At 50.3% G+C, this 18,299-nt stretch overlaps 3 protein-coding genes across 3 annotated transcripts in view; 1 reads left to right on the top strand and 2 right to left on the bottom strand.

The window, feature by feature from the left end:
• The window catches only part of LOC119337170, a 65,997-nt gene extending 63,034 nt beyond the window's left edge, over positions 1-2,963 (top strand). Inside the window, exon 3 of the transcript XR_005163055.1 lies at positions 2,892-2,963. The gene's annotated coding sequence lies outside the window, so the exon portion shown is untranslated. The remainder of the gene's footprint in view (positions 1-2,891) is intronic.
• LOC119337172 (probable L-ascorbate peroxidase 3) lies at positions 111-3,004 on the bottom strand. Its single transcript, XM_037609293.1, has 6 exons — positions 2,919-3,004; positions 1,033-1,910; positions 855-907; positions 674-760; positions 495-546; positions 111-398 (listed from the first exon to the last, which is right to left on the bottom strand). The coding sequence occupies exons 2-6, from the start codon at positions 1,084-1,086 to the stop codon at positions 279-281; spliced, it is 366 nt and encodes a 121-aa protein (XP_037465190.1). The 5' UTR covers positions 1,087-1,910; positions 2,919-3,004; the 3' UTR covers positions 111-278.
• Positions 3,005-6,501: 3,497 nt separating this feature from the next.
• Positions 6,502-18,299, bottom strand: part of LOC119339106 (BTB/POZ and MATH domain-containing protein 1-like) — a 28,565-nt gene continuing 16,767 nt past the window's right edge. Inside the window, exon 3 of the mRNA XM_037611268.1 lies at positions 6,502-6,804. Coding sequence (XP_037467165.1) covers positions 6,502-6,804 — 303 coding nt within the window. The remainder of the gene's footprint in view (positions 6,805-18,299) is intronic.

Below are 18,299 nucleotides of genomic sequence, written 5' to 3'. Positions count from 1 at the left end.
AACAATGACCTCCGCGAGCCGAGCCACCTCCAATCGCCGGCTGCACTTCTTCATCTTCACTAGTGGTGGGGTGGGGTGCGCCCCTTTCACTTTCCTATTTGCAATATATGTACTTGCATAATTGACAATTTTCTTACCCCATTAATAATATTACATGGATGGTAGCATATATCTGCATCCTCGTCACTGTATCAACAGATTAATTACAAATACGAGTGCACAACATTCAATGGTCGATTAACTTTGTTCTTCAGAACCCATAACTGAATCGCAATCATCTAAACATGGAGACTTGCAGTCTGACAGCCCTCTTGGCTTTGTCTCTGCATGTCCACGGCAGTAAAGTAGAGCTTCGAAAGCTTCTTGTGCGACTTCGCGTAGTCCCTGAAGAACGCGTCCTGCCAACGTATCCAACAAGCTAATGAAGATGAATTCAACTCTTCTTTACCTTTGCGTATAATTCAACTAAGGGATGGAAAGCTCGATCCTCCAACCTTGTCTGTAAGCAGCTTCATGAGTCCGTTGGAGTCCCCTTTCAGAAGCTCATTGCAGCATATACAAAAGATGAAGTCCAGTGATGTACAACTTCATAATGTTGCACTGACAACATTACAGCTATATATAATCTTTAGCCAATGTGTTGCAATCTACAACCGCGGAGATTTAAGCTTACATGAAGTAGGAGTTATCAAACTTCAGAGGATCTTTTGTCCAAGTGTAGTCGAATCCCGAGCTATCCGGAGGAGCTTTTCTCCTAAAACTGTACAATGCAGATCAAGGGTTTAACTTATGATTGAGGAACAATGATCTGAATACGACAATAAGGCGTTGTGGCATTACCCGAGTATGTCCACCCAAGAGTGCTTCTATGTCCTTGTTGGTTAAGTCCATTCAGTAGATGAAATCCCTAAGGTGTGAAGCACCTGGTCAGATGATAACATATGCACTGAATTATTATTTACTTCTCAAGAACTGAACTTTCATTAGCTGAAAACAGGAAAAAAAAATGTGCATGAACTGAAAAAGCATTACCTCACGTTCCAGCTCAAGCCAAATGTTCTTCTCTACGCTCCTTTTCTCCATCATGCGATAGGCTGTACTGCTGCAATCTATCTCCTCTCCAGAATTTTCAAATCTGCTAGGAACAAGTTCTAAACAAAATATTCAGAGAAAAAGACAGTTAGACAGGAACATAGCACCGTCCTGTCTAGTTTCTACAGACTCTAGTTTTAACAAACAAGCTGAGTAAATTATAAAATTGCTATCTTTGCACGGAAAACTACATCTACTTCATGAAACAAAAAGGGACCATTACAATTATGTTGTACATACTACTACACAGCAGCGAACAAATTCGACAGAGCAATTCATCCAACCCCAACACAGCCCTAGCACCCCCTCCATCTATTAGTTCCAGGAAACCTGAAAAGTAAAAGAAAAAAAATATCTGGGGCATTTGACTCAACATGGAAAAGAAATACTCATACGGAAAAGAAAACAACAAAAATGAGTAAACACAAGTCCTATTACGGTCCATCTATCTCACCTCAAAAAGTGAAAAGGAAAGTGAATTATCATCTGGACAACAAATTTAGTTTATAGCACAAAATTACATCATTATCATTTGTTTGGAAAAAGAAATAGCAAGATCGAGTTTTAGATTTTTATCAATTGTTACTAATTTCATTAAAAAGAAAGCAGTAGTCGCCATTTCTAGCCGCAACTAACTGGATCATGAGTCCTGACAATGTGAATGGATGACTAATAGTGGATGATTAACAAAGAAGCATTATATAAGAGAATAGTGTCCAGGGATACATAAGCTGAACGATAGATTCATACTCATTCACCACATGTAACGTAACTAAACATAACCGGATCACCTGTCGATTCCATACCATCCTTCTTGCCTAAAAAAATTATTTCCTAGGTCAGGGTACATACAGTAACTTGAATAACAGATCGAAAGCTAACCACAATTTGTAGCAGTATAGACCATGTGTTGCTGTGTACATAGTACTTGTGCGAACAGACATGATTCGAGAAATAAAAGAGAACATAGTTAATTATTCCATCAAATAACAACTTCTTTCTTTTGATTACTTTGGAGAAACGGATCTACCAGACTACCAGCATCTAGTTAATTAGTATGTTGTTGATTGTTCCTTCCTAAGTAAGAACTGAATCTGTATTTTTTCTAGCATGGGGTCTTCTAGCTCTTCGTGTGATCTTACGATCTCTTTAGGGAGAGTGGTGTTGATCTTCTTCTTGTCGAACATGCATGTCATCGCATTTTTTGTTGTGGATCAAGTTAACTGTGTGCTAATCTGTCGGCAAAACAAACCATGCGTTTAGTAAACTCACTTTGTTCTTATTACGAGATTATATTCAAGCTCATTATTCAGACAGGTCGATGCTGAATTGCTGATAACAATATGCATGTACACGCGTGTCAGCTGCTAGCTTGTATTAATTAATTCAGCAGACATTCGTGCATGAGCAGATTTATATGAGCGAGCATAAGTTCATAACTTACAGTTTTGTAGTGAATCTATGAAACATTATGTGACTATGAACACCTCACTTTTTAGTAGAAGCTAGCGCTTGTTACTGTAAATCTGGTGCAGTTGACTCCAAGTCTCCAACAGATAAGATCTTATTAACTAAACTTGTTCAATCATTCACATGATATATGCATGGCATGCATAAAAAATGCACAAAACAAAATTAGTTTCCAAGGTATAATATGATATATGCATGGCAGGTATGTTCGTCAACAATTAGTCCCTTCTTTGCATGAATTAGTACGTATAGTATAACTGAATTAAGTAGATGCACACTGGTTAACTGAATTATCTAATTAAATACATGTTCAATTATCAATGATGTAGCTTGAGGGATCTCAGAGTGAGGAGTACCAGAACGCCATGTCAGGCTGCACCTATCAGGTGTAGCTCTTCCGGGACATACAGCTTCATCAACATCTGGCGGCTACGATGAGCTCCTCGTTTTACTTCGTCGCTGGACCGTCTGGTTTACAGTTACCTGTCATGTTTACTGTTTAGTTGTTGTTGAGCTGGCGGGTAAAAGTACACCTATAACTAAGCCGGGTTGTGGCTGGAGTTGACCATTGAGAATTCCCCATTCTAGCCTAATGGCATGAACCTATATACGAACACTGCTCCTCCTACAGATCATATACTCCAGATCCAGCAATTGCCATGATTCCCCCTTACAATTCGTGAGATCCACAGTTGTAAATCGCGTAGGACCTGACACGCCACCAGCAAGGAGGAAAGGGCAAGAGGATCAAAAGGGGACCAGAGGATCAAAAGGGGACCTGACACGCCAACAGTGACGACGGGGTTTTCCAAGGCATCCACCACCGCCGGGTCGTCCCATAGCACGCCACCCTTCCCCATCTCCTCTTTCGCTGTTCTCATACTTCCTCATCCGATGCCTTCCCACGAACAAGAGGACGAAAAACGAAAGGCGCCTCCGCTCCAGCAATACCCGCCTCCGCCACAAGCCGAGCTAGAGGTGTGCACGCATGAAAGAAGAAATCAGGTGGTTCAGGAGCTCACCAAAATCCGGGCAAAATCTACAGGATGGACCGGGAAAAAGAAAGAACAGATGGATTCGATCTCACCCTCTCTTGTCGCTTGCGTCGGCGGCGTCCAAGGAATCAGGACGACGGTGACGGCACCGTGGACTGTTCCGCAGTGGGAGAGGAGTTTACCCTGCCGCGCTGCCCTCCTCTAGCCACCTCAAACACTGCGACGCCACGCCGCCCAATCAACCCGCCTCTCCTCCTCGCCACCACCCCGCTCTCCTATCCGCAACTAAAGCTGAGAATGGTTACTATAACTCAACCATAACTAAACCATACCTGTATGTGTATCCCTCTAAACCAAACTTAAACCATAACCATTTAATATTGTTTTCAGCCCAACCAAACCCAAACCCAATATGTTTTTCACCCAAACCGGTTTAAAACTAGTACATAACCATGGGTTTAAACCCAATACAAAACCGTTTTCAACTTCAGTTGAACAGTGGAACAATACAACTTCAGTTGAACAGTGAAACAATACAACTTCAGTTGAACAGCGAAACAATACAACTTCAGTTGAACAGTGAGACAATACAGAAGACACTTTGCAGTCTGCACACAGCAGGACACTCTATCAGATCTTAACTTTTTCAGAATTGAGAAGCATAATGGTATGTTCATGTTGAATATAAGATGATCTCAAAACTTAAATCGACACTAAATCTACCTGCTGCTGCATCATTTTTTTTGACACCCCAGCCCAACCGTTTGTAGCTTACAAGAAGAAGAAGAATCACTGGCTACAAAACTAGTAAAGTGCCTGAATGTTCATGTTCAAAAATAATACAGCTTCAGACTTGGCACAGAACAGTACTGAATCTACACTAAAAAGACAGAATTAAAAGAGTTGGACTTTAGCTCATCGGAGCAGCGCGGAAGCCGCCGCCTCGTGGTCGCGGAGGGGCGGACACGAGCAGCTCTGGCGGGTGGCGGCGGTGACTGCAGGAACGGCGCTCTGCGTCGGTGAGCCACGGCCGGCAGCGACAAGTACAGGGCTGGGTGGGCGCGACCACGCCTGAGTCCCTGACTGGCAGAGGAGCAGCTGGCAAGTTTCTGCCCGCGAGGACGACGTAGAGGAGCAGCCGGCCGTGAGGACGAAGCAGAGGAGCAGCCGGCGGCGCCGATCGAGGGAGAGGAGCAGCCGCCGCGGATGCGGGGAGCCCTGCTCACGAAGGGGATGGGAGGGTCGCGGGCCTACCCGCCGGCCATCTCGCGGGCGACGGCCGCGTCTGGGAGCGCCGGCTCAGGCGACGGCCGCGTCGGGGAGCGGCGCTGCGGCGGCGGCGTGCTGCGACCTAGCTCGGAGTGCGGGAGCCGGGAACAAGACGGAGATGGAGGTGGGGCTCTACTGGGCTTACTCCGGGCCGAGAACCGGTTCAGACCTATAGTTTGCACCCATATTAGACCAAACTTTTTAAACCCATAACCAACTATACCTGACTTGGTTTTTCTGTGGACCCAAACTAAACTAAACTAAGAAAAAACTCAGTCCAAAGAAACCTGAACTGATCGAAACCTAAATAAAAACCAAACCATTTTATCCGGTTTTTTCAAAACCGTTCTCAGATTTATCCGCAACGTGCAGGACAGCAATGTAGATTTTCCAGAGAAAGAGGCGGCGGAGGATCAGCATGGGACGGCCGTCCCGCCAGCGCGCATCTCATCCGAAGTGTCTCACGGCGAACCCCACTCAAGGCGATGTGGATTTTGTAGAGAAAGGGGCGGCGGCTGTCGAAAAGCAGGGGAGAAGAACATGGTCGCGTGGGCAGAGAGAGAGGTCGGTGCGGGTTTGAAGCCTTCGTGGGGAAGGAAAATAAAGAAGAAAAGGGGAGAAACCGGGGGAGGTGATATCTGCGGGAGATTTGTTCCAGCGCCCAATCGGCAACACGAGAGAAAACACTGTACATCCGTTGGCTTCTATTGAATCTGACGTGGCATGCTCGAGATAGCGCCCTTGATGCGCAGCTGAATGTGTTTAATTGTGGCCCAGAGCGCCAGAGCCACCATGGGACACCAACGCCTCCTCCACCGCCGTCGCGACAACGTAGTCCAGGCGAAAGAGTGCCGGAGCGTATCAACGGCAATGGACGGCAGCCTCCCGTGGAACAGAACAGCAAATCTCCCGATGGCTTCCTCTGTAATGCGCTCGCCCTCATTGATGATCCCCAGGCGACGGCAGAGCAACTTCTCTGCAAGCTTGGCCATTGGCATGGCGCCGACCTTGTTCTTGAGACGGATACTGGAGCGGTCAGGGAGAAGCCCTTCCTATCACGAGACTGTGAGGCCCGCCATGGTCTTTGTGCGGCCAGTTGGAGGGCGAGGTGGAGAGGAGCATGGTGACGACAGGAGCGATGGGCGCATCGCCGCGAACAGAGGAGGGGCCGCAGAGCCACCTCCAGAGGCCTCCAGCTGGGCGACCAGAGGCGAGTGGTGGAGCGGCGTCATTTGTCCGTCAGGCAGGGCCACCCGGTTCAGAAGCAGATGTAGCATCAGGTTCAGTAGGTGTAGGCGTGTAGCGGGCTCTGAAGCAGGCGAGGCGGGAACAGTTGGTGCAGCGGGGCTCCACTTAGGGCGTGTTTGGTTCGCTGCGTTGCATCTGACTCGCATCCGCCGTGCAAATTTTAGGTTGTTTGGTAAGCTGCATGGGCCCTTCAGCCTGGCTCAGTGGATGCAAAAAGAGGCCTCCCAGCCAGGCTGAGGGAAACGCAGGATTCCAGCGTATCGCGCGTGCAGGCTCGCTCGCTCCTTTCCTTTCGTCTTCCTTTCTTCTCTTCCCCAAGCGCCGCACGCATCTTCTCCCCGAATCCTTGACCCCATCGACTCTCGACCAAGCGCCGCAGCCGCCTTTGCCTAGCGCCACCATCTCCGGTCGCGCCCGCAGATCTAGCTCACCCCGCCGCCGGCGTCCCTCCTCCACGCGCCTCCACACCACCCTGCCGGCTCTCCTTTGACCCGCGCTCAACGCCCTCCTGCGCTCGGACGCCGGCCATGGATGCCACCGCTGCTGCCGCCCTCGACCAACCGCAGCTGCCGCCCTCGACCAACCGCAGCTGCCGCACGCCCGATCCTGTACTCCTCGTGCCGCCGGGATCAAAGATCTCACCGTCTGAAGCCGTCGAGGCACGGATCCCTTCACCCTGCGCTGCTGCGTGCTCCCCATTCGGATCAATTTCAGGGAGATTCTGAAGAACCTGCACCTGGTGCAGCCATATGATATAAGTTTACCAAACATCCATCTTGGCGCTATTTTGCATCAGCCCAACCAGGCCATACTCAGCCAGGATCCCCATGCAATGCAGCCGAAAGCCACCCAACCAACCAAACACGCCCTTAGGAGCGCTGAAGAGCCGAGCGCGTCGAGGAGGACGTCCACGCTCCACCCCTGGTTGTATCGAGCCGGTGCACCGAAAGGGGAGGGCGGTGGGGAACACGCCGGGCCGCGCCCCGACGCGGGAATGACGGAGTCGCCCGGAGAAGCTGCACGAGACGCGTGTCGATGGAGCGGTGACCCGGCATCTCCCTTCTCCTGTCGCGGCGGTCGTCTCCACGGCACCTGTCGCCGCGTCGACCGTCCGAGCTGCGCTCGTCACGACGCCGATCCTCACACCTGGAATCACCAGCTGGAGCGCGCGACTCCTGAAGAACCTGGACGCCCAGCTGCGCCAGTCGTGATAATTGTCATCGTCGTCGTGGCGTCTGTCGTGGTCATCGTCGTCGCGGAGGCCGAGACTATGGTCACGGGCAGACGGCCTTGCAATCTCCCTCCGCTCGGACTCACCATCTATACGCCCAGCCGATAGCGGAAGGACTTGGTGGCCCACGGCCGGCGTGGCACCACCCCTACGGCGTCCGGGGAGTAGTCCTCCTAGAGCTCGAGGTAGATGAGCACCCTGCCCGCCAGCCCCGTGCGCTCCATCACACTAGACGATGGGTGCGAGCCGCTGACCTGCTGCGGAGCGGCTTGTCGATGATGGACAACCAATTGACTTGACCCGCGGGATGAGGGCAGGGCCGGAGCCGAGCGTGGTGGCGTCCTCCTTTTGTGTCGTCGCCGCGTCGAAGTAGTGTAGCTCGCGGTTGTCGCCAATAAGGTCCTCGTCGCGAACCAATTTTTGGTTGAATGGTTATGTTGAAAATAAAAGCAAATTACTACGAGTTTTAATCCAAATAAACAGAAGATACGTCATGACAGTACTAGCAGAGATTAAACTAATCATGCGAATTAGCATAGTAGATGAACATATCACATCTAGGGCACATACTACAAACATGAATTCTACCACGATCTCGAACAAAAAGGATAGAATCACATAGTGCAGCGGGAGCAGCACCGCCGTGTTGATGTTGTCGCCCATATCATTGAGGATGAGGTTGCCGAGGTCGGGGAAGAAGTTGTCACTGCCAACAGTCGCGCGAGTGCGCTCCCCCAAAACCTGATCGCCTCTCTCCCGTACAAGATCACGAGTGGCGGGATTACGGAGGCTTGTTGTCCCTTCTCGCGGTGCACGCCGGAAGGAGGGATGGAGAAGACTTGCGTGGCGGTGCAATGATCTGGAACGATGGTGCGAAACCATACGAAGTGGCGGCGGCTAGGATAAACGTATGCCTTACTATATAGTGCGGGCCGGGTAGGTCACGGGAATAAACCCCACGTCCGAGTCGTCGGCTTCTTCTACATCAAACATACAACTACTCATTGTCGCTCTTGAACTGCTCCTAGAACTCATCCTTGTTGGGGTCATAGCACTCATTAAACTCGTCGTCCTCCTCCTCTTCCTCCAAGTCAACCCAGCTTGACGAGTCAGACTCGATGGGGATCACCGTAGAGGGGCCAGCCTCACGCTTCGAAAAGAACTCACGCTCGTCTTGGACATACTCCGGATGCTCCTGCACAAACCTCACCATCGTCGCATTGTCACTATCACTGGGAGCAATGTGAATCATCGGCTTCTTCTTCTTCTCCTCCACCACCACCTCCTCCTCCTTCTTCTTGTCCATCCGCGGAATCTTAATATTCTTCGTCTCCATGAACTCCACATCCACTCGGGTTTCAATCTCCGGGAAGTTCATCCCGTGCCTCGGCCGACTGAAATGCCACGCAACGATGTCGTACGCACGCGTGGCCTCGTCGATGGAGTCGAACATGCCGGTACAGTAGTGATAGCCATCACACTTGAATTCCACGCCGAAATTCCTGGGCGGCTTTGCCCGCACCCAGAAGAAGTCGGTCTTGCTCTTGGAGACGTTCTTCTATGGCATGGTGGCGGCGCGGGTGCGGCTACAAGACGACCGACGGAGTTGAGGCGCGCGACAACCAAATTAAGCGACAGTGTTGCGGTGGCCGAGCGGGTGCGTCTTCCGGAGCGAAGAAAAGCTACGGCGGAGAAGCTCCAAATCGCGCGAATTTGAGGCATGTGGCGGCAAAAAAGTGGCGGCTGATGGAGTCATGTACCTAGGGTAGGGTCATAGACCTGATCCAAGTACCCTACCCAAGGACACCCTTAGAAGAGACTACCTTCCAGTCGACCAAGGAGGAATTCACTCGACAGACTCGAAGGACTCGACCATGAAGACACACTCGACCATCAGAAGGTCAAGAAGCACTCTGCACCGTAACAATCTGTAATTAAGAAGACTTTATGGTATTTAGGGCACTTTATGTGAGGCGTTACCAGTAACGCCTAGACTTTATGTACTTTGAACCCCGCATTACTGAGGGCCGGAGGGGTCTGGCAGGCACTATATAAGCCACCCCCCCTCCTCAGTGTAAAGGGTTCGCACCCCTGTAATTCATACACACATAATCCACTCGACCGCCTCCGGGCTCCGAGACGTAGGGCTATTACTTCCTCCGAGAAGGGCCTGAACTCGTACATCTCTTGTGCGTACAACTGCTTCATAGCTAGGACCTTGCCTCTCCATACCTACCCCCACTCTACTGTCAGACATAGAACCACGACAGTTGGCGCCCACTGTGGGGCAGGTGTCTTAGCGATTTTTGGAGAAGTTGCGATTCTTCCGATTACTTTCATCATGGTTGTTGGTGGAGTTTTGGTCGAGGGTCGCGAGATCCGTCTCGGCGCTCTCACCTTCGTTGCCGATGACTCTACTTGGCTCCAGGAGGCTCCACTCGACGTTGATGCGCTCCCCGTCCGTGGTGCGACGCATTTTCGCGCATGTGCCCGCGGCATTCTGCTGCGGCAACCGTCGACTCCATATCGGTCGACTCCCCTATCGGTCACCCTCCCGGTCTCCCGCCAGCGCAAGCGCTCTGGTCGGTCGAGGCTCCAGCGATGGGTGAGGCACGCGGTGGCTCGCCAGACGGCCACCACCCAAGTCGCGGCAATCGAGCCCGATGAATCCCTCTACGGCCTGTTCGATCTGTCGACTGGCTCCGTAGAGACTGCATCCGAGTGCGATAGCAGTGATCCGGCGGCGGAAATCTTGATGGTTAACGGACCTCGCAACCCTCCCGGTTTTGCCCGCGAGGACGGGGTAGACGGTGGAGGCGACCCCGCACAAGTCCACGAAGAGTACCAACCCGAGCCACTCAATTCCCTGCAAAGGGAAGAACTTCGCCGCAGGAACATGGATGCCCTGCATACTCCCATCGCAGGAGAAACTTCCGAGGCTCGCGCCTTGGAGGAAGCACGTTTGGCCAACTTGGCTGAACGCGCTCGTCTGGAGAATCTTCAGCGAGCACTCGACGAGCGCGCGCGGCAACGAGTACCCGACGCCAATCGACGTCAACTCTTCCCGCCGACTCAGGTATATCGAACCCCGATTCAGAATTTAGCAGCTGCAACCCGTATAGCAGAGTCCATCCAGCCCTCTCAGTCGGAAGCTGGCAGAGGCTTGATGCAGATCAGAGATTTGCTCCGGGCAGCAGGAGATCAGAATTCAGCCGTGTCGCAGTCAGGCAACAGAATTCACAGTCGATCCGTCGCTGCGAATACGGTTCAGTCGGCTCACAGTCCTAGATCACCTCCGCGGCGTGAAGGACGCGAGAATCGGCGAGACCAGTACGATGACCGACATGATCGTGATGATAGGCGTCGAGTGCCCACTCCCCCCCGGAGGGGTGGGTCTTACGCTCCTCGGCAGCAGGATGACAGACGTCAACTCAGTGTGGGGCGAAGAGCTCCAGTCGACCCCCGGGAACCAGGCTTCGACGCGCGATCCATCATCGTGCAAGGCTTGGTCGACCGAAACAGAGCCCATCAGGGCGGCCCCGACAGAGATGCGCCCACAAGCAGTCGAGTGCATGTCTCTGGTCTAGAATGTTTCAGCAGGGCTATCAGAGCCGCGGTGATTCCCCCCAACTTCAGGTTGGCCACTGGAGTAAGCAAGTTCACTGGTGAGTCTAAGCCTGAAACCTGGCTTGAGGACTACCGAGTGGCGGTTCAGATTGGTGGCGGGAATGACGAGGTGGCCATGAAGCATTTGCCCCTCATGTTGGAAGGTTCTGCCAGAGCATGGTTGAATCAATTACCTCCTAGCAGCATTTACACTTGGGAAGATCTGTCCCGAGTGTTCGTCAGAACATTTGAAGGAACTTGCAAGCGACTAGCTGGATTGATAGAGCTGCAAGTCTGTGTGCAGAAGACGAATGAGACTCTCAGAGAGTATATTCAGAGATGGATCACTTTGCATCATACCGTGGAGAACGTGTCTGATCATCAGGCAGTCTGCGCTTTCAAGGATGGTGTTAAGAACAGAGAATTGAGTTTGAAATTTGGTCGAACCGGAGACATGACCCTGAGTCGGATGATGGAGATTGCTACCAAGTATGCCAACGGCGAAGAGGAAGACCGACTCCGAAGCGGCAAGTACAAGCCGAGTCAGTCGGAGAAGGGAAACACCAGTCGGAAGCAGAAGCGGAAGGCCGAACCAGCAGCTCCTGGAGAGGCTCTGGCCGTGACTCAGGGCAAGTTCAAAGGGAAACCCAAAGGATCCTGGAACCCTAAGAAGGTGAAGGATAAAGAAGGAAATGACGTGATGGATATGCCGTGTCACATCCACACGAAGAAAGATGAAGAGGGTAATATCATCTACCCGAAGCATACCACTCGCCAATGTCGACTCCTGATCCAACAGTTCCAAGGAAAATAGTCCAAGGACAAGGAAAAGGAGTCGGACAAAGACGAAGGCAAGGAGGACAGTGAGGGAGGATATCCACATGTCAACTCCACTCTGATGATTTTCGCGGATGTGGAAAGCAAGAGCCGACTGAAGGTCATTAACCGTGAGGTAAACATGGTTGCTCCAGCAAAACCAAGTTATCTGAGATGGTCCCAAACGCCCATCACATTCGACCAGTCTGATCACCCGACTCATATTGCCACCCCTGGGAGGCAAGCTTTGGTGGTCGACCCGGTTGTCGAAGGCACTCGGTTGACGAAGGTGCTGATGGACGGTGGTAGCGGACTGAACTTATTGTATGCGGACACACTGAAGGGAATGGGCATTTCGATGTCCCGACTGAGCACTAGTAACATGAGCTTTCATGGAGTTATACCAGGAAAGAAAGCCGAGTCACTCGGTCAAATAGCTCTGGACGTAGTGTTTGGTGATTCAAAGCATTTTCACAAGGAGAAGCTGACGTTTGAGGTCGTGGATTTTCAGAGCGCATACCACGCTATTTTGGGGAGACCGGCTTACGCACGGTTCATGGCTCGACCATGTTACGTTTACCTCAAACTGAAGATGCCCGGCCCGAAAGGAGTGATCACTGTCACTAGTGATCAGAAAAAGGCAGAAGAGTGTTTCCAGAAAGGCTCAAAGATTGCCGATTCCCAGGTGACAGCGGTCGAGTTTGAAGAATATAAGCAAAACGCAGATCCGAGTGATTTGCTGCGAGCCAAGAAGCCCGCCACAGAGTCTGCATTTCAGTCGTCCGGTGAGACGAAGCCTGTCCACATCCACCCGACCGACCCCAATGCAGCCCCGACCCACATCTCCACAACACTCGACCCGAAATAGGAAGAAGCGCTCATCCAGTTCCTCCGTGAGAACTGGGACATTTTTGCATGGAAGCCAGCTGACATGCCGGGTGTTCCCAGGGGACTGGCTGAGCATCGTCTCAGAGTCGACTCAGCAGCAAAACCAGTTAAAGAGCATCTTCGGCGGTCCGCCGTCCAGAAGAGAAAAGCTATTGGTGAGGAAGTGGCTCGACTGTTGGCGGCAGGATTTATCCGAGAGATATACCACTCCGAGTGGCTCGCTAATGTCGTCATGGTTCCTAAGAAGGACAACTCACTCCGAATGTGCATTGATTTCAAGCACATCAATCGGGCCTGCCCGAAAGATCATTTCCCTCTCCCTCGCATTGATCAAATTGTTGACTCGACCGCGGGATGCGAGAGATTGTATTTTCTAGACGCCTATTCCGGGTACGATCAGATCCGTCTGTACGGACCCGATGAGATAAAAACAGCTTTCATCACTCCATTCGGGTGCTTCTGCTATATCACCATGCCATTCGGCCTCAAGAATGCCGGAGCCATGTTTATGCGAATGATCCAGAAGTGTTTGCTCACTCAAATCAGTCGGAATGTGGAAGCGTATATGGATGATATTGTGGTCAAATCGCGAAAAGGTTCCGACCTGCTCACTGAACTCGCTGAAACATTTGCCAACCTCAGAAGGTATGATATCAAGCTCAATCCATCAAAGTGCACATTCGGAGTTCCTGGTGGCAAGTTACTCGGTTTTCTCGTTTCCGAACGAGGGATCGACGCTAATCCAGAGAAGATCGGCACTATACTCCAAATGAAACGCCCCGTGCGAGTGCACGATGTCCAGAAGCTTACTGGATGCTTGGCCGCATTAAGTCGATTCATCTCATGACTCGGTGAAAAGGCATTGCCTCTTTACCGACTGATGAAGAAGGCAGACAAGTTCGAGTGGACTCCAGAAGCTGATGCAGCGTTTGCCGAGCTAAAAGCTCTGCTCTCCACCCAGCCGGTGCTTGCTGCTCCAATCAGCAAAGAGCCTCTGTTGCTTTATATCGCAGCCACAGGACAAGTCGTCAGTACAGTACTTACGGTCAAGCGGGAAGAAGAAGGGAAAGCCTTCAAAGTTCAGCGCCCAGTGTATTATCTGTCTGAAGTTTTGACTCCATCCAAGCAGAGATACCCTCATTATCAGAAGCTTGTGTATGGGATATACATGACCACGAAGAAGGTTGCTCATTATTTCTCTGATCATTCCATCACAGTCGTCAGCGACGCTCCACTTTCAGAGATTTTGCACAATAGAGATGCAACTGGTCGAGTGGCGAAATGGGCGATTGAACTTCTTCCCCTTGATATCAAATTTGAGGCAAAGAAAGCCATTAAGTCCCAGGCAATAGCGGATTTCCTCGCCGAGTGGATTGAACAGCAGCAGCCGACTGAAGTTCACTCGGAGCATTGGACCATGTTCTTTGATGGCTCTAAGATGTTGAATGGTTCCGGTGCTGGGGTTGTCCTGGTTTCCCCCAGAGGAGACAAGCTCAGATATGTGCTCCAGATTCACTTTGATTCCTCCAACAATGAGGCAGAGTACGAGGCCCTCTTGTATGTGTTGCGCATGGCCATTTTTTTGGAAATATGCCCTAGAGGCAATAATAAAAGCATTATTATTATATTTCTTAGTTCATGATAATTGTCTTTATTCATGCTATAATTGTATTATCCGGAAATCGTAATACATGTGTGAATAACAGACACCAACATGTCCCTAGTAAGCCTCTAGTTGACTAGCTCGTTGATCAATAGATAGTCATGGTTTCCTGGCTATGGACATTGGATGTCATTGATAACGGGATCACATCATTAGGATAATGATGTGATGGACAAGACCCAATCCTAAGCATAGCGTGAGATCGTGTAGTTCGTTTGCTAGAGCTTTTCTAATGTCAAGTATCTTTTCCTTTGACCATGAGATCGTGTAACTCCCGGATACCGTAGGAGTGCTTTGGGTGTATCAAACGTCACAACGTAACTGGGTGACTATAAAGGTGCACTACAGGTATCTCTGAAAGTGTCTGTTGGGTTGACACGGATCGAGACTGGGATTTGTCACTTCGTATGACGGAGAGGTATCACTGGGCCCACTCGGTAGTGCATCATCATAATGAGCTCAAAGTGACCAAGTGTTTGGTCACGGGATCATGCATTACGGTACGAGTAAAGTGACTTGCCGGTAACGAGATTGAACGAGGTATTGGGATACCGATGATCGAATCTCGGGCAAGTAACATATCGATTGACAAAGGGAATTGTATACGAGGTTGATTAAATCCTCGACATCGTGGTTCATCCGATGAGATCATCGTGGAGCATGTGGGAGCCAACATGGGTATCTAGATCCCGCTGTTGGTTATTGACCGGAGAGCGATCTCGGTCATGTCTACATGTCTCCCGAACCTGTAGGGTCTACACACTTAAGGTTCGGTGACGCTAGGGTTGTAGGGATATGTACATGCAGTAACCCGAATGTTGTTCGGAGTCCCGGATGAGATCCCGGACGTCACGAGGAGTTCCAGAATGGTCCGGAGGTAAAGATTTATATATGGGAAGTCCTGTTTCGGGCATCGGGACAAGTTTCGGGGTTATCGGTATTGTACCGGGACCACCGGAAGGGTCCCGGGGGCCCACCGGGTGGGGCCACCCATCCCCGGGGGCCGCATGGGCTGTAGGGGGTGCTCCTTGGCCTGCATGGGCCAAGGGCACCAGCCCCAACATAGGCCCATGCGCCTAGGGTTTAAGGGGGAAGAGTCCTAAAGGGGGAAGGCACCTCCGAGGTGCCTTGGGGAGGATGGACTCCTCCCCCCCCCTTGGCCGCACCCTTCCTTGGAGGAAGGGGCAAGGGCTGCGCCTCCCCCTCTCCCTTGGCCCTATATATAGTGGGGAAAAGGAGGAGCAAAACCACCCCAGGCCTTTGGTTGCCTCCTTCTCCCTCCCCGACACCTCCTCCTCCTCCATAGTGTTTAGCGAAGCTCTGCCGGAGTACTGCAGCTCCATCAACACCACGCTGTCGTGCTGCTGCTGGTGCCATCTCCCTCAACCTCTCCTCTCCCCTTGCTGGATCAAGAAGGAGGAGACGTGGATGTTCCGTACGTGTGTTGAACGCGGAGGTGCCGTCCGTTCGGTGCTAGGATCTCCGGTGATTTGGATCACGTCGTGTTCGACTACATCATCCCCGTTCTTTGAACGCTTCCGCTCGCGATCTACGAGGTACGTAGATGCATCTAATCACTCGTTGCTAGATGAACTCATAGATGGATCTTGGTGAAACCGTAGGAAAATTTTTGTTTTCTGCAACGTTCCCCAACAGTGGTATCAGAGCTAGGTCTATGCGTAGTTCTTCTTGCACGAGTAGAACACAATTTTTTATGGGCGTAGATTTGTCAACTTTCTTGCCGCTACTAGTATTATCTTGCTTCAGCGGTATTGTGGGATGAAGCGGCCCGGACCAACCTTACACGTACGCTTACGTGAGACCGGTTCCACCGACTAACATGCACTAGTTGCATAAGATGGCTGGCGGGTGTCTGTCTCTCCTACTTTAGTTGAAGCGGATTCGATGAAAAGGGTCCTTATGAAGGGTAAATAGAAGTTGACAAATCACGTTGTGGTTTCACGTAGGTAAGAAAACGTTCTTGCTAGAACCCTACTTCAGCCACGTAAAACATGCAACAACAATTAGAGGACGTCTAACTTGTTTTTGCAGCAAGTGCTTTGTGATATGATATGGCCAAAGTTGTGATGAATGATGAATGATCTATATGTGATGTATGAGATGTTCATGCTATTGTAATAGGAATCACGACTTGCATGTCGATGAGTATGACAACCGGCAGGAGCCATAGGAGTTGTCTTTATTTTTTGTATGACCTGCGTCTCATTGAAGAACGCCATGTAAACTACTTTATTTTATTACTAAACGCGTTAGTCATAGAAGTAGAAGTAGTCGTTGGCGTGACAACTTCATGAAGACACGATGATGGAGATCATGATGATGGAGATCATGGTGTCATGCCGGTGACAAGATGATCATGGAGCCCCGAAGATGAAGATCAAAGGAGCTATATGATATTGGCCATATCATGTCACTACTTTATATAATTGCATGTGATGTTTATTATGTTTTATGCATCTTGTTTACTTAGGACGACGGTAGTAAATAAGATGATCCCTTACAAAATTTCAAGAAGTGTTCTCCCCTAACTGTGCACCGTTGCTACAGTTCGTCGCTTCTAAGCACCACGTGATGATCGGGTGTGATGGATTCTTACGTTCACATACAACGGGTGTAAGACAGTTTTACACAGCGAAAACACTTAGGGTTAACTTGACGAGCCTAGCATGTACAGACATGGCCTCGGAACACAGAGACCGAAAGGTCGAACACGAGTCGTATGGAAGATACGATCAACATGAGAATGTTCACCGACGATGACTAGTCCGTCTCACGTGATGATCGGACACGACCTAGTCGACTCGGATCGTGTAACACTTAGATGACCAAAGGGATGTCAAATCTGAGTGGGAGTTCATTATAATTTGATTAGATGAACTTAATTATCATGAACTTAGTCTAAATATTTTACAATATGTCTTGTAGATCAAATGGCCAACGTAGTCCTCAACTTCAACGCGTTCCTAGAGAAAACCAAGCTGAAAGACGATGGTAGCAACTATACGGACTGGGTCCGGAACCTGAGGATCATCCTCATAGCTGCCAAGAAAGATTATGTCCTACAAGCACCGCTTGGTGACGCACCTGTTCTCCCTGCAGAACAAGACATTATGAACGCTTGGCAGGCACGTACCAATGACTACTCCCTCGTTCAGTGCGGCATGCTTTACAGCTTAGAGCCGGGGCTCCAAAAGCGTTTTGAGAGACATGGAGCATATGAGATGTTCTAAGAGCTGAAAATGGTTTTCCAAGCTCATGCCCGGGTCGAGAGATATGAAGTCTCCGACAAATTCTTCAGCTGTAAGATGGAGGAAAATAGTTCTGTCAGTGAACACATACTCACTATGTCTGGGTTACATAACCGCTTGACTCAGCTGGGAGTTAATCTCCCGGATGATGCGGTCATTGACAGAATCCTCCAGTCGCTTCCACCAAGCTACAAGAGCTTTGTGATGAACTTCAATATGCAGGGGATGGAAAAGACCATTCCTGAAGTATTTGCTATGCTGAAATCAGCAGAGGTAGAAGTCAAGAAGGAACATCAAGTGTTGATGGTCAATAAAACCACTAAGTTCAAGAAGGGCAAGGGTAAAAAGAACTTCAAGAAGGACGGCAAGGTAGTTGCCGCGCCCAGCAAGCAAGCTGCCGGGAAGAAGCCAAAGAATGGACCCAAGCCCGAGACTGAGTGCTTTTGTTGCAAGGAAAGTGGTCACTGGAAGCGGAACTGCCCCCAAATACTTAGCGGACAAGAAGGCCGGCAACACCAAAGGTATATTTGATATACATGTAATTGATGTGTACCTTACCAGTAATCGTAGTGACTCCTGGGTATTTGATACCGGTGCCGTTGCTCATATTTGTAACACACAACAGGAGCTGCGGAATAAACGGAGACTGGCAAAGGACGAGGTGACGATGCGCGTCGGGAATGGTTCCAAGGTCGATGTGATCGCCGTCGGCACGCTACCTCTACATTTACCTACGGGATTAGTTTTGAACC

This window comes from Triticum dicoccoides, chromosome 7B (genome assembly GCF_002162155.2).
Source record: "Triticum dicoccoides isolate Atlit2015 ecotype Zavitan chromosome 7B, WEW_v2.0, whole genome shotgun sequence".
Taxonomy (NCBI): Eukaryota; Viridiplantae; Streptophyta; class Magnoliopsida; order Poales; family Poaceae; genus Triticum; species Triticum dicoccoides.
The sequence above is the reverse complement of the archived record's forward strand: the minus strand, read 5'-3'. Positions and strand labels throughout refer to the sequence as shown.

What these genes read in the sequence shown, in the direction of transcription:
- LOC119337172 (XM_037609293.1), bottom strand. Translation starts at nt 1,086, where the DNA reads ATGATGGAGAAAAGGAGCGTAGAGAAGAACATTTGGCTTGAGCTGGAA. An exon ending in GGCTTGAGCTGGAACGTGAG is followed by an intron (nt 908 to 1,032) that starts GTAATGCTTTTT and finishes TTCACACCTTAG; the next exon opens with GGATTTCATCTACTGAATGG. An exon ending in GGACATAGAAGCACTCTTGG is followed by an intron (nt 761 to 854) that starts GTGGACATACTC and finishes TGCATTGTACAG; the next exon opens with TTTTAGGAGAAAAGCTCCTC.